Here is a 16,171-nt window from a genome sequence, read left to right as displayed (position 1 = left end):
GGGAAGGGGAGGGGGGAGCAAGATCAATGGAAGCATAGGGGAACCAAAGGTTTCCAGAAATACTGAAAATTAGCAAACTGCTCAGCAGGTAACCTGATTTTGCATTTTCAACCACCCTGGAAAATGGAGACGTTGACGTTGAGTAGGGAGCTTCATGTATCCCAGAGAAAAGCACACTTGCCCTGTGTCACTTGTGTAATCTTTAAGGTGAAGATAGTCTGCAACACTGGTGCAATAAGGATTTGACAGTAGGAGCACGACTGTAACCTGCAGCCTTAATCCTCATCCCAACCCTTCTAGATAGAGCTCTTCATGCACGTATCTTCCCCAACCGCTAGCCCTCGGCCTTTTGGAGCTGCCCGTCTGCCCATCTCTTCAGCACAAGCGTGGCACACACGTCTCAAGCCTTGCCAGAACCTACTAGTGGCGCGCATGCGTGCTGCAGCTTCCTCATCTCCCCCATTCCTTCGCCACTTCGACCCATCCGACCTTTCCAAAATGGCCGAAGACGAGGGACGGTCAACTGCTTCAGCCCCGCCTCCTTCCGGCCTCTTCTCCCCAATCCCAGTGGCCAGCCGAGAGTAGCCTCGAGCGGCGATTGGCTCTCGCGTGTGTGGCGGAAGGTGGCGCACTCGGCATCCCGGGGGGGGGGTGTTGTGCGCAGAGGAAGAGGAGGCCGGGCGAGGAATGTGGAGAGCCGGCATGGCTGCCGGGGAAGGCCTGCCGCAGATGCTCCGGGCGGTCCGGGAGCAAGTGCAGCAGGCGGCGGCTCGGAGGCCCCAGGTGATGTCCCGGGATTGGGGAGGAGGGCAGGACCCGCCTGGGCCCACGCTCCTCTGGGTCGGGATGGGCGTCGCTGAACCGGCCCTGCGCTCGGACTTTGCATTGGGTGCTTCTGGCTCTTCCGAGGCCGGAGCGGCGGGACTCCCCCCACAGCGTCGACGGGCGCCTTCCAAGGCTTGGGGACTACAACTCCCCTAATCTTCAGAAGCCGCCCTTGCTGGGAGGCGTAGTCCCCGCGCCTCTGGAGCTCCTCGGGCGGCGAAAGGCGGAATCAACCGCGATGGTCTTAACCTTCCAATTGCTTCAAATCCAAATCCTGTGTGGGAGGAGATCCGCAAATCTGATCCAAAAGGCTTTTTTTTTGTTGTAGCCGCAACTGCTTTCATCCCGGCCGGGGCGTGTGGGGAGAAGGACGGCATGCAAATATATTTATTTATCCGATTTATATCCCCCTCCTCTGACTTTTGCGGGGCGCCAGGGGGGCTTGGAATACAAAAGATAAAATGCAGAATCTATTTTTTTTTAAAGAACCCAATAACTAATATGTGTCATTCTTAGCTGCATGCTTACCACAAAATATATAAAATGCACAAAGTGAATTTTTTTAAAAAAAATATGTATTCATTATCATTAGCTGCATGGCTTACAATAAAACAGAACGCGTAAAAGACACAATATAAAAATAAGTTGATTATAGGGATTATAATGAAATGATTAGCTGTGTGGAGAATGGCTAGGCTGATGTCAGATTTAAATCAGGTCATGGGAGAAACTTGCCTTCTGCTGCCTTTTCCCCCATTCATTTCAATTTAAATATCAGCCTAGCTGTTCTATGCATCTGATGAAGTGAACAGCAGCTCTCAAAAGCTTTTTTTTGCCTTTTAGTTCAATTTGCTAGTAGGAAAAGGGGCTCCCGGGCTTCTCCTGAATTTTTAATCCCAAACCTAACTCCCCCAATAATTGGGGAGACTGGAAGCCCCTTTTCCTACTAACAAATGGAACTAAAAGGCAAAAGCTTTTGAGATCTGTTGTTTCCTTCATCAGATGCATATTCCATTGTGTTTGGTCAGTCTTGTTCCAAGTGAAAGGAGTGAGGCACCTAAAGATGCAGAATCCTTTTGTCTGTGAGACCGTCCATTCGATTTTAATGCATTCTTTCAGGTGCCATAAAACTGTTGTTTTTACATGTTATTCATCACTGTGGTTAGATAAACCGAATATAGGGAATCCTTTAGAACTTGTTTTTATCCAGCAGGCTTGAGAAATCCTAGAGATAGGGGAGCCCATAAGATTGGCTCTGGTCTGTTCACCCATGTATTAATTTTATTTGTATTATTTGTTACTAACTCTTGTTTAAACTAACTGGTGGCTTATTGTACGGTTAGAGGTGGGTAGCTATATAAAGCTAATAAATAAATAAATTTCCATATTCCTGGAATATGCAATCTGGTCCTCTCCATGTCTTTTGGATTGTGTCTGCTTCAATCCAGGGACAACATTGCCAATGAACAATGGAGTGATCCAAAATGTGAAAGAGAACCAGATTTCCCTCCTTTTGTTTGCTGTTACCTGATATGTTGATGGGTCTTTAGTGATTGCTTTCCATATTCCACTTGTCAAGCTTATCAGAAAGCCTGTATAGACTTGCTCATCTTCTTTTTTGTCTTTGCAAATGCAGACCTTACCTGCCATACCACCTCGTTTAGTGGCTGTCAGTAAAACCAAACCGCCAGAAATGGTCATTGAGGCTTACAATCATGGACAGCGCAGCTTTGGAGAAAACTACGTGAGTCCTTGGCTTAATCTAATGTTAAAAGACAGGAAGGAATGAGACATGAGCTTGCTGGTGCCCAGGCTAATTTATAAGATGGGATGAGATGAGATAAGATAAGATAACCTTTACTGTCATTTTTTTTTTACTGTGAGCACACTGGCACACATTAAAAATGAAATTGCCTGCTCCCAAATACATAGCGGAAAGAGGAAACTTGAGAGTTCATATGGAACATATGTTCATATATGGAACAAAACTGTGACTAAATCTAGATATTCTGCTTCAGATAACACGAAGTCTCCTCCCAGAAAGTAACAGGGCAAAGTTTATTTTGACTTTGGAACTTGTCAGTTAATGTGAAATCAGGCTACTCATTCCTGAAGCAAAGAAAATTAAAGAAAATTATTTAAGCAAATAGGATAGAGCACCACATTTCTGTTGGATGTATATGTACAAAGATAGTACTGTTTATTCAGGACAAATGATCAGGTGGCGACACCATGCATAATTTGGGCAGATGTGTCTTCGCTTGCCTGTAATTTACTTTTCCTAATGCTCTTTTTTTGCATTGTCAATTATGAGTCTGCATGAAATAAATGAAAGTAAACTTTGAAGCCTTAATTGGATGTTTTTATTTTCCATAGGTCCAGGAATTATTAGAAAAGGCATCAGATTCCAAAGTAAGTAGGAGTACGTTATTTTTTATATAAAAATTTCAAATGGTCTGTATTCAGATCAATCTAGAACATACCATTGTTGGATTAAATTTGTTCTGCAGAAGATTCCTCCTATTGAAATTTTGAACTTAGTCTAGGTCTAAATAAAAGACATAGAACTTAACAAGGTGGTTCTTTGTCCTTGAGAGACCTAGTAATTTGAAACAATTTTCTTATCTGGATTGTTCTGGAATCTGGTTGGGGTTATTAACAATAGTAAGTAAAGTTAAACATGAACACACAGCTACAACAATACACATGCACAAACACACATATAAGATATTGGTTGATATTTGTGCCTTTGTTTGAAATTGCAACTGTTTTGTGACTTTTAATCCTGTGTATCTTTATATAGAAGTTTTGATGGATAAATATAAAATAATGCCATTAGGTTTCAAACCAGAATATCACATTCCTTGTTGTCTTGATCTTAGATTCTTTCTTCTTGTCCGGAGATTAAATGGCATTTTATTGGCCATCTGCAGAAGAGTAATGTCAACAAGCTAATCGGTAATTATATTTATTTTTAATACTGATTTAAGAGACAGTAGAGGAAAAACTTACTATAGAAAGTAAGGCCTGATGTGATATGTTCAATTTAAATGAATGTCTCACTTTGCTTTGGAATTTCAAATTATGAGGTTTGTATTTATTTTATTTTTTTACTAAATGTATGTACCACCCATCTCACTATCAAGGGACTATGAATTAGTTAGCTGAATGGTGGGATGAAATAAAGCATAGGAAATATTTGTCATCAGATTCTATTGGGCAACGAACAGTCCACTCTCTCTTCTCTGCAAAACTTCCAATCTTAGGAATCTATGCCTTATTGTATTTAATTATTTTGTAATTATTTTTGTAAATGGTGCTAACAAATGACTAATATGAAAGGTGTATCTAAGAGACTCATAGAATTGATGCAAGAAAACAGGTAGTGGGAAAATGCATAGAATCCTGAACAAACGTACAGCCAATTCACTGAACTACATTAGTCTAATTCAATGTATTTTAAGTATCAGTAGAAACAAACCCTCTTCCACTTTCATAACTTATTAACCACTTACTATTGAATTTAGAAATAATAAGGTATGTTTCTCAGCAGGGCCTGCAAGGCTCGCTGTGGAATTTTGGAGGTTGAAGTTCACATGCCTTAAATTTGCTATGGTTGAGAAACATTGGTCTAGTGCCGGGATGGCGAACCTATGGCACGCGTGCCACAAGTGGCATGCGGAGCCATTTGTCAGGGCACGTGAGGTTCAGCCTTTTATAAAGCCATTTTTTGCCCTCCCCAGACTCCAGAGGCTTTATGGGAGCCTGGGGAGGGCGAAAAGAGCCTCCTCCGCCCCACCCGGAGGCCCTCCGAAGGCTTCATGAGCTTCCCTGAAGCCTCTGGAGCGCAAAAAAACGCCCCTATGGGCAAACCGGAAGTTCAAGAACGGACTTCGGGTTTGCTCGTAGGGCTGGTTTAGGCCTTCCGGAGGGCAGGGGAGGCTGTTTTCTCTCTCGAAAAAAGCATGCAAAAATTGGGGGGGGGGGGAGTGCCTCATGCACGCATGTGCACTGGGGGGGGGGTGTCGCGCGTTGCATTATGGGTGCAGCACGCCCGTGCACAACCCCCCCTGCGCTCCCCCCCCCCTCTTATGGCACGTGAGCCAAAAAAGGTTCTCCATTGCTGGTCTAGTGTATGTCACAAATGATATTTGCTAAGACCCTTTTTCATTTGTTTTAGTGGTGCCAAACCTATTTATGCTGGAAACAGTGGATTCCATTAAACTGGCAGATAAGGTGAACAGTATTTGGCAAAAAAAGAACTCTTCTGAAAAGCTAAAGATCATGGTGCAAGTAAACACCAGTGGAGAAACGAGTAAGTAGACCAGGTGTTCTTCTTCCACACATGAACATGACTGAGTCATGATAAAGTTTTGGCTGGTTCGTCCGCTTGACTACAAAGTCAAGAAGCTCATGTTTGAGACCTTCCAATGTACACATTCAGTGGCTGGAGAGGAGTGACATCTATACTTTGCAGGTAGGATATATGTAAAAGGCATGGGCTTACAGGTGTGCACGCACAGAACCTTTCAAATCACTTGGAAAACCTACACCCCAACAACTTTACTTATGGGCTTCCTTGTACAGATACCGCACCAGTTGTGTTGAGGTGGTTAAGTGACCCCAAACTCATTCTCCGTGAGTATGGAGAAATAGTATGTCAGTGGTGATTTCATTAGTCTCTCTTGCCATAATTGTGAATGCATCTTGCTGGGGGTGTCTTCCTGCAAAGAACTCCATCCACAGCAAGTGCATTGATACGTTCTCTTTTAAAGGTAAACACGGGCTTCCGCCAGGGGAACTAATCACAACAGCAGAACACATCCTTCAGAAGTGTCCCAATCTGGAATTTGTTGGTTTGATGACAATTGGAAGCTTTGGGCATGATCTCAGTAAGGGTCCCAATCCCGACTTCCAGGTGGGTGAACTTTTGAGAGATAATACTGGTAGGCAAATCTTGGCTTTTAAAGAAATGATTGAGCTATGTTCTTTCCCCCCACCCCCACCCCCCTCTCCAGTTGTTAATATCTCTGCGTCAAGAACTGTGTGAAAATCTCAATATCCCAATTGAAAAGGTTGAGCTGAGCATGGGGATGTCTACAGATTTTCAACATGCAGTAAGTCTGTTTGTCCTTTCGCCAAAGATTATCAGAAGCCTTTTGATATTGTCCTCTTTCCCATTGAAGAAAGCTACGGAAAGGTCTAGATAATCTTTCCTAACCTAATACCCTACACTAAGAGCCGAGGTGGCGCAGTGGTTAGGGTGCAGTACTGCAGGCCACTTCAGCTGACTGTGATCTGCAGTTCAGCGGTTCATATCTCACCGGCTCAAGGTCGACTCAGCCTTCCATCCTTCCGAGGTGGGTGAAATGAGGACCCAGACTGTGGGGGCAAGTTGCTGATTCAATTTGCTAAAAAATTTGTAAACCGCTTAGAAAGGGCTGAAAGTCCTATGAAGCGGTATATAAGTCAAATAAATAAATAAATAATCTGTAAATTAATGGACTTATTTCCAACTGAGTGGAATGGTCCATCTATTCCATTATTATCTAAGGAACAGTTAAATAGTGCACCAGTTGATCTAGAAAGTAGGCAAGTTCTTTCTCTTTGGATTTGTTCAGCGAAAAGCTAAGCATCATCTGGTAGAACCTTTCATTCAGAACTCTTACCATCTGATCTTGGATGGTTTTTTTGGGGTGGGATGCAAAGCATGTAATTTACTACAGAACATAAATTATGGTGGATTTCACTATGGCTTGTCCATCAGGATAGACTACAGGGACCTATAGTTCAATGACAGCACAGCTCCATATTCAGAAGACTAATAGGCATATCCTATTAGAAGGACTAGGTAGAAGTCCTTAAGTTCTGAGATTATGATGGATAACTGCTAGACCAGGGTTCCTCAAACTACAGCCCGCTGGCCACATACAGCCCGCCAAAGCCATTAATCCGGCCCGCGCAAGACCACGAAGCTTTCCCCACCCACCCGCCGGCTCCCCACCCTTTGGCGGAGCACAGGACCTAACTTCAGGAGCACAGCGGGCTGGAACTGGAAGATAAGGCCAACATTTTTGGCCTGCAGAGTGCTTCTGGAGGCGGGGGAGGTGAAAGACGGGGTACATGGACACCCTAGGAGGCCAAAAATGGGCCCCTTGTCCCCCGCCTCTAGTACCACTCTGCAGGCCAAAAACATAGTGCGCAGAGGCCTCCCGGGGCATCCACAAGCCCCATTTTTGACCTCCCCAATCTCCAGAAGATAGACAGAAAGAGAGAGAAAGAGAGACAGAGAGAGGGAGAGAGGGAAAAAGAGACAAGACACAAAGAATGAGAGGACAAGAGACAAACACAGAAAGAGAGAGAGATGGAGAAAGAGAGAGTCTTGTTGATTCTAAGCTCCTTGGGGCTGCAAAACTAAGTTTCCTGAAGTGGACCACTAGACTCCTAAGCAACTGGGGTGGGGGGGGGAATGATCTAGTAAAAAGAAAAGGCAACCAAAAGAGCAACATGCAAACAAAAGCAAATAAAACACCCCCAGGAGCAAAACAAAGTTTATTTTGTCTGTATTGTATAATGGACTGCTAATTGGCCATGCCCACCCAGTCACATGTTGACCTAGCCACACCCACCCACCCAGTCCAGGCCTCCCAGCAGTCTGAGGGACTGTGAATTGGCCCCCTGTTTAAAAAGTTTGAGGACCCCTGTGCTAGACAGTACTGGCCAGATGCACCAGATGTACTCCTATAAATCAGCTTGTATGGGGATTCAGAGTTTTGATTCATTCATTTTGATTGGAATAGATGTTTTCTACTATTGCCATTTGATCAGTCGGGCCTGCGAGGCAGGTTGTCTCAGTTCCATTCCACCAATTGTCTAAAACCAGTGTTTCTCCACCCTAGCTAAGGATAGGTGTGCTCCAGAACCCAGAATTCTGAGTTGCCAAGATTGGAGATCTCCATTCTTGCTCCAGATTCCTAACTAAGGGCGAAGGAGGTTCCTTCAGTTCATGTCACACTCCTAACAGTGGTTCTTTCTCTCACCTTTAACTCTGCACAGATTGAAGTGGGATCTACCAACGTCAGAATTGGAAGCACCATCTTCGGAGAGCGCAGCTACCCCAACAAATCTGTTAGCGACAAAACCCAGAAGGAGGTCAAAGACAGATTGGAGAATTTGACTCTGAAGGAGAACTAATAGCAGAGGCTCAAGGGATTCCCTCTGTTGGAGGGAATCTCCTTGGATTCCCAGGCACTTGACTCTTCTTTTTGTGGATGGCAGAGTAGCACTAGCAGGTAATTGGCAGGTGTGACAGGGACTTCAGCACCTGTACCTTTATTCTTGTACATCCATTGAGGTTGTATTTATAGGGGGGGAGAACAGCGGCCCCTGTGATTGACTTCAGTACTTTAACTGCCGTGACTTTAAATAGCTACACTGGATAACCATTTGACTTAAACTGGACTTGGTCTGGGCAGGACACCATTTCCAGGAGTGGCCATGATGAATTTCTAATCAGAGGCATGTTTCTGGTTTGCTTCCCCTTGAAGCAAGGTTGCCTTAGGGAAAGGTTATTCTCCACCCTCCCGCTCTCAAAAGCTTTTATGGCTCAACTTCTGTGCTTCATTCGAACCGACACATCTTTGCTATCTTTAATCTTTTCTGTGGCATTTCAGAAAATATGCTCAAATTGGGTGGTTTGCTAAGTAGCCCACGAGGGGGAGGATAGATAGGGATCCCAGTGAACATCAAACCTACCCCTGGATCTGAGATTTGGAAGAGTTTGCTTCTGAAATTGTTCTCTTGACTTATTACCACTGCCGACTAGCTTTGCTGTACCATTTGCTCTGTAATCTATAGCCTTGGGGGTTTCTTTCCTTTATCTGAACCAAGTCAAGTTTGGAATGATTCTGATAGAGGAAGCAGGATGGTTCTGCTTGTGAAAGCCAAGAAACCTGCCGGCTGTGCCCCCAGTGTGCAGGGTGATTTCTTAACCGTGCTGTGCCTGATCCCTATAGGAGAAATGGGGCTGATCTACCTCACGTGGCAAATGGGGGGGTGGCTCCCCCTCGTTATCATCATTCCATAGGAAAGGCAGTGCAGCTTTCAGCGTCTGCCTAACCGAAGGCCAAGCAAGATCTTGCAGCCAGCCATGATTTGCTCACCTGTGCGTGCGCGCGCACACGAGATGAGACTGGTGGCATTGCAAGATTGGAAGTGGCACATATGCAAATAATAGTTTTCCAGGGCAAACTTCGGAATTTCTGCATTTTAATGCAAAGCTCTTGTCTTTCCAGGTTTGATGTCTGGGGTGTTAGTAAATGATGTTGGGCTGTATCTCTCACTGTGTATATATTTTCCCCCATCTTTAAAAAGTACACCTTGACTAAAATCTTATTGAAACAGAATGCATTGCTAAAGATCCATCGGAATAGTCATCCTTCCTTCTGCAAACCCCAGTTGGTGAAAATGTTTACCGTGGAATCTGTTTTGTAACTCACATATTGACAATCTACTTGAAAGCCTGGCCTCATGCTTTAAGTGATATTGGCAGAAATATGTATTATTATTATTTTTAATTGTCCTCTCCTTTTTCCTCTGTAGCAAAAGGCTTCTAGCTTTGTGCATCTCTGGAATAATTTAATGGTGTATCTTTGAGTCCATTGCGATTATAAAACACATGCTTGGCTCATAGAAAGCTCCAGATTTAACCCCAGCACCCCCAAATAAAAGGGTAGCAGATTATGGGTCTGAATTCTACTTGGCGTTTTCAACACCCAGTAGCAATCATAGAATGCATTATCAGGTGAGATTCCTTATCCAGGTAAAAAGCCAGTTTCCTTTATTTTTAATTTTGGGAGTCACTTGATTGTTCACATCTTTGACTCCCATCTATTTGCTACTAAAGCTATCATGTCTGATTTGATCGTTTGTAAACTTCAAAGGGACAAAACGTTGCATTCATAGGGCAACAGATTTTGAATTGACGTACCTCAAACAGGCTACCTTACGGAATGCATCCAAAATCCAGGACCTTACAAATAAAGTCAATGGGGAAGCCAGCAAGAAGTCGGATATCACTCCCGCTCCTTCTACTATTTGCCTGCTGATGGTCATGCTATTTCTGTGTTTTAAGTAAGGAAATATTTCTGAAATGGTGACCCATCAGGGTTGTCTGGTTTTAATATATAACTGCAAGGTACAGAACATCCTGCTAGCTAGTCTTTTACAGCACAGGTGCAACGCTAAACGCAGTCCAAACTGACCTATCCCAGTCCCTGAGCTCCACAGTCCTTTGTCTTAAGAATAACACTAGTTGTGAATCAAGATACTATGCTGCTTACTAAGCTATTAAAGATATATATTTTTCCTTTTTCTGTCCTGTGGTGGTGTGGATGTTTGAGTAGAGAACCATATGCATCTTGTTGGGTTTTTATTGCCACATCCAGGACTTTCATTTTGGTGTCTGGTGAGAAGAGTGTATTTGTTCAGAAAGTCTATTACTAGACTAAGGGAGGAGTGTCTGTCGCTTATAGGGACAGCACCAAGCTAGATTGGCGTGGAGAAGATGGGCAAGCAGATGGCACTTTAGAAGAATGCCAAGAAGAAGTCAGTGATGGATCTTCAGGTGCCTTGGTGCTCCTTAAGACAAGTGCAAAACATGGATTGCAAGCATCCTTGAAGACCGAGTGCGTTCAGAGAAGCGTTGTGAGAATTGTGTTGGAGAACACACAAACCAGCATACAGAGACACTGCAGTTTAAATAGGCTTTTACTTTCATGGAAATAGAGGTATCAGAGTCCGTCAAACAGTCCAAGTCATACACGGATAAGACAGTCAATCATCAATGTCTTTCAGTTAAGGGATAATCCAAATAATATAGTCCATAATCATACAAACAGTCCGGTACTCAAAGTTTGCTAGCAGTTGCGAAACTTACAATAGCTCACGGCACTTTCTAACAGCTAGCTTCCAAAACACTCAGATCAGATCAGCCCAGCATCTAACAGAGAGCTAACAGTCATTCTGGCTCCCTCTTATGGCCAATTGAGGAAAACAGCAACCAATCACATTTTGCAGCATGATTTAAAGAAACAGCACTGCTATATGATTTATATATTGCCAACCCAACCATTAGATTATATTCATAACAGAGGTCACACCCCTAAGACTGAGCTGGTCCCCAAACATGTTCATTGAGAAACAGCAGAGGGGCAATAGGGTACCTTAAACTTTGCCTTTGCTCCTTAACTTCACTGTCCATCCCCAAAAGTGCTGCTGGCCACAACACATATACAGGTAGTTTCAACTTGTAACAGTTCATTTAGTGACCGTTCAAAGTTACAACTGCACTGAAAAAAAATGACAGGTCCATTTTTTACATGTGGGACCATTGCAGCATCCCTATGATTATATGGTTTACATTCGGATGCTTGACAACTGACTCCGCTGCAGTGTCCTGGAGTTATGTGATCCCCTATTGCGGCCTTCTAGCAAACAAAATCAACGGGGAAACCAGGTTCACTTTAACAAAGCTTTTTGCAGCTCAGAGCCCACAAATATTGCATCCCTCTGCCCTACAGGTTTTTAGTTCAGAACGAAATACAGGTAATCCCTGGGTTACAAGCATTCCCTTAGCAAACATTCAAAGTTATGCGATAAGCGCCCGCTGGCATTTGCAAACAAGTTCCAAAACTACGAATCTTGCAGCACGCCAGCAGTTGTTCACCCTTATGAACGTTGCCAGCCAAAATGGAGCTTCTGAGGGGCGGATCTGCCATTCCGTTCGGGCCTCTGCGGGCCTCCCCCAGCCCATTGCAGGCCAAAATTGAGCTTCGGGGAGGGGGGGTGGATCCACCTTTCAGAAGCTCCATTTCAGCCAGCAACATGCCAGGCAAAGCAGAGGCCTAAACGGAGCATTGGAGGCAGGGGTGGGTTCCTGCCAGTTCTAACCTCTTCTATAGAAGAGGTTCCACAAATCTACCGTGCCGTTTAGAACCGGTTCCAGCTCCCTCCCCCTGCCTGTCCGCACCATGCTTGCCCTGCCCACCGCTCACTGATTGGCTGGCTCACCAATCGCCCTGCCCACCTCCAAGAGTCCTATCTAAACCTTAAAGTCTTAAAGCTGTCAAGTTTGAACATCCCTGAGGGTTTTTTTCTAAAGGGGTAGGGGTGCAACAGTCTTGTAACTTGACAGCTTTAAGACTTGCGTGCTTCAATGGCCAGAGTTTCTGAGCCAACATTTTGGTTGCTAAGCAAGAGCGTTGTTAAGTGAGCTTCACCACATTTTACAAGTTGGCCATGCCCATCCAGTCACGTGGCTGGCAAGCCACTCCTACTCGGTCACATGGCCGGCAAGTCAGGTCCACAAAGCAGGACCTACCGAAGAGGTTCTAAAAAATTTTGAAACCCACCACTGATTGGAGGGGGCACAAAGCTAAGAGGCTAGAGAGGAGACGGCTTGCTAGATCTTCACAAGGTAACATTTTTTGGAGTATAAGACGCACCTTTTTCCCCACCCTGAAATACCTCGTGCACTTTACGAGCCTCACATCTGATTAGTGAATGCGTGGGCAAAAGGAGGGAGTGATCTCATTCAAGGTACGAGATTCACTCCCACAAATCCTTGGGTTACAAATGGAATGGGCGGACTCCATTACATTCGTACAGGTAGTCCTTGATTTACAACACAATTGGGCTCAGAATTTCCACTGTTAAGCAAGGAAGTGGTTAAATGAGGGGCATTCAGTTTTACTACCTTTTTTTACTACCATTAACCAAATCACTGCAGTTGTTAAGTAAACCATGTGGTTGTTAAGTGAACCCAGCTTCCCACATTGACTCGGCTTTTTGGAAGCTGGCTGGGAAGATCGCAAATGATGATCACATGATTCCAGGACACATCAGCCATCATAAATAATACTATTTGCCAAGCCCCCAAATGTTGATCACATGACTATGGAGACAGTTGTGAGTGTGAGGACCAGTGGTCATCTTAAAAAGATGTTGAGACTCTAGAAAAAGTGCAGAGAAGAGCAACCAAGATGATTAGGGGACTGGAAGCTAAAACATAAGGATGCATGGTTGCAGGAATTGGGCATGGCTAGTTTAATGAAAAGAAGAACTAGAGGTGACATGATAACAGTGTTCCAATATTTCAGTGGTTGCCACAAAAAAGAGGTCAAGCTATTCTCCAAAGCATCTAAAGGAAGGGCAAAAAGCAATGGATGGAAACTAATAATGGAGAGAAGCAATCTAGAACTAAAGAGAAATTTCCTGACAGTTAGAATAATTAGTCAGTGGAATGCCTTGCCTCCAGAAATTGTGAATGCTCCAACACTGGAAGTTTTTAAGAAGCGATTGGACAACCACTTTTCTGAAGTGGCATAGCATTTCCTGTCTGAGCAGGGGGTTGGACTAGGAGATCTTCAAGAATCCCTTCCAATTCTATTATTCTACTCTATTTCTTTCAGGGCTGTTGTAATTTCAAACAGTTGCTAAATGAATGGTTTTAAGTCAAGGACTGCCTCTACAATCTCTCAAGGAATCACGCTGCTGGGTTCAGAGTTCTTTCATTGTTTGCAGCTTCTTGCACAAAGCAATCATCCGTAGGAACTGTAGATTGATAGGCAATACTTTCCCATCTTCTCCAAATTTCAAAGGAGAACATGTGAACTTGTATTCTTCGGTGGTGGGTTCTTGTGTGCATGTGTATAGAAATTATGGGAAAACAGAATGAGACTGTAGGTGGCATCATTGGTTCATTCTCAAAGAGCAAGAATGCAGGGTTTATTATTCTCAACTCTATTTCTGCTTCAGAAAGTGGAAGAATGCCAGAAAATTGAATTTCAGGTTTTTTTTAAGTGTTTGTTGTTCACTATGTATGGAGCACGTATCCATTGATAAGAAATTGTTTTATCAATGATAAATACTTTTAACATCCCAAACTGATATATTAGGGAATTTGCTTTCCCACAGCTGTCCTAAATGGAGTGAAATAACTGGAAAGCTAAAATCCATGAAGGTATTCTTCAAGTATCTTATAAATCGAGGCAAAAAGTCAAAATCACATGAAGTATTAATTCCACTCTATAAAACCTTTCTAAGACCACACCTACATGCAGTTCTGGTCATCACATTGCAAAAAAAAGATGTTGAGACTTTGGGGAACAGCAACTAAGATTATTAAAGACCTGGAGATTAAATATACAAAATACCATTGCAGGAACTGGCTATGGCTACTCTATAAAAAGGAGAAGTGGTGGCATGATAGCAGTATTCCAGTATTTGAGGGGCTGTCACAAAGAAGAGGGGGTCAACTTATTTTCCAAAACACCAGAGGACAGGACAAGAAACAACAGATGGAAACTAATCAAGGAGACAAGCACCCTGGAATTGAGGAGAAACTTCCAACAGAACAATTAACCGGCGGAAGGGCTGGCCTTCAGAAGTTGTGGCATCACTGGAGGTTTTTAAGAAGAAACTGGACAACCACTTGTCTGAAATGGTACGGGGTCTCCTGTATGAACTAGGGGGTTGGACTAGAAGACCTCCAAAATACTTGCTAGCTCTATTATGACTAGAAATATTGGGTTTTCAAAGCAGTATTGTTCTTGAAGCTGTAGAGTGATGCATTTCTTTGATATATTGAGAGCAACAAGTTAGTGAATTAGAAGTAATAGTTCTGTGGAGATCCCATCCCCTGCTATATTTTTAGAACTCAGTGAGCTAGAGTGGTGGATCAATTAGATTCCAGTGAAGATCATAGTAAAGTAGGAATCTGGACCCAGGTTATGGGTGTTTTTGGGACACCATATAACTATTTATTAGAGCTAGGCTATATGTTGCCCTTTGGATGTTCTGAACTTCAGCTCCTATCAGTTCCACCCAGAATGGGATTGTGGGATTTGTATGGTAGTTCAAAATATCCAGGAGGCCTCAGATGCGTCATCCCTGCTTCACCAAAACAAGGACTCTACTAAAAAGGCCAGGGGTGAAATCCAGCAGGTTCTGACAGGTTCTGGAGAAGCGGTAGCGGAAATTTTGAGTAGTTCGGAGAACTGGTAAATACCACCTCTGGCTGGCCCCAGAGTGTGGGTTTGAATGGAGATTTTGCAGTATCTTTCCCTTGCCACGTCTACCAAGCCACGTCCACAGAACCAGTAGTAAAAAAAAAATTGCATTTCATCACTGAAAAAGGCCAAATATTTGATGCAGTCCTAGGTTGCATCAACAGAGGTAAGTAAATAAGTAAATAAGAAACACACTTGTTTCAAAGGGAGGGGAATATATACTTTTGAAATAAATAATAAAAATAAATATTAATTGTTTCAAAGAGGAATATATAGGAAAAGTCACTCTCTGCTTTTGAGAAAGGAAAGAAAGAAAAGGAAAGGGGGGGAATATACGTATATATACCCTCTCTGCTTTTGACCACATCCAGGAAACAAAAAAGGTGATTATTCCAGTTGCTGGATTAGACCGAGAAAAATTCCTTGAGAGTTTAGTTTCTTCAGGTTTCAAAAAAGTTCTTTGTCTGCCTTCGGCACCGAAATGGAGAAACTGTTTATTCAGTAGCTATTAGATTTCCTCTAGGAAAGCAACGCTGAAGCTGTTTTTATTGGCGGTAAGTTAGAAGGATTTGGGCTGTAATTCTCACAGGGGCGGTCAAAACCTGTGCTTGGGCACTGCTGCTTCCAACTACTAGTAGAGTAGAGGCTCACATAACAGAATACTCCTCCCCTCCCAAAACAAATAGGAAATCTGGTATGGGGGGCACTCTTCTCCCCTCAGGCAGATGATAAATGCCAAGAGGCCACTGTGAGGCTGCACTCTCTGTTTTCTGGAGAATCAGAGCAAGGGCAAAAATCAGTCTGGCCCCATTCATCACCCAGGGACAGGACAGCTGTTGCCATTCATATTTGTACCTTCCCTCCCTTCCCCTTTCATTTTTTCCCCCTTTTTTGCATTCCAAATCTATTCTTTCCATTAGCGTATCTGGGTTAGAATTGCAAGCCCCTTTTCTCTCCGGGGTGATGTTTTAATGGCAGAGAGAGAAATCTTATGCCAAGAGGTTTCTCCTGCAGAGAATTCCAGACCTTCCTCGAATTTCGATCACAATTGAGCCCAAAATTTAGGCTGCTAAGTGAAACATATGTTAATTGTGTTTCCCCCCCGTTTTACGACTTTCCTTGCCACCGTTGTTAAGTGAATCAGTGCATTTGTTAAGTTAGTAACGGTTGTTAAGTGAATCTGGCTTCCCCATTGACTTTCCTTGTCAGAAGGTCGCAAAAGCTGATCACAGGACCCCGGGACACTGCAACCGTCATAAATATGAAGCATCTGGAAA

The 16,171-nt window shown here is 43.5% G+C and overlaps 1 protein-coding gene across 2 annotated transcripts; it reads left to right on the top strand.

Annotated features, from left to right (window-relative positions):
* Window positions 1-641: 641 nt before the first annotated feature.
* Window positions 642-10,197, top strand: PLPBP (pyridoxal phosphate binding protein). Of its 2 annotated transcripts, XR_015695564.1 has the most exons (9): window positions 642-783; window positions 2,462-2,569; window positions 3,202-3,237; window positions 3,708-3,783; window positions 5,006-5,140; window positions 5,601-5,743; window positions 5,844-5,942; window positions 7,882-8,117; window positions 9,427-10,197. XR_015695564.1 is itself a non-coding variant. In XM_087706234.1 (8 exons), the coding sequence occupies exons 1-8, from the start codon at window positions 688-690 to the stop codon at window positions 8,017-8,019; spliced, it is 831 nt and encodes a 276-aa protein (XP_087562360.1). In that variant the 5' UTR covers window positions 642-687; the 3' UTR covers window positions 8,020-10,197. The 2 variants fall into 2 exon arrangements, 1 of the variants encoding a protein (XP_087562360.1); XM_087706234.1 differs by having other exon boundaries at window positions 7,882-10,197.
* The last annotated feature ends 5,974 nt before the right edge of the window (window positions 10,198-16,171 follow it).

Source organism: Thamnophis sirtalis, unplaced genomic scaffold, assembly GCF_051295495.1.
Source record: "Thamnophis sirtalis isolate CommonGarterSnake01/CBP01778 unplaced genomic scaffold, rThaSir2_p1.2 scaffold_2, whole genome shotgun sequence".
Classification (NCBI taxonomy): domain Eukaryota; kingdom Metazoa; phylum Chordata; class Lepidosauria; order Squamata; family Natricidae; genus Thamnophis; species Thamnophis sirtalis.
This window is presented reverse-complemented; position numbering and strand designations above follow the sequence as displayed.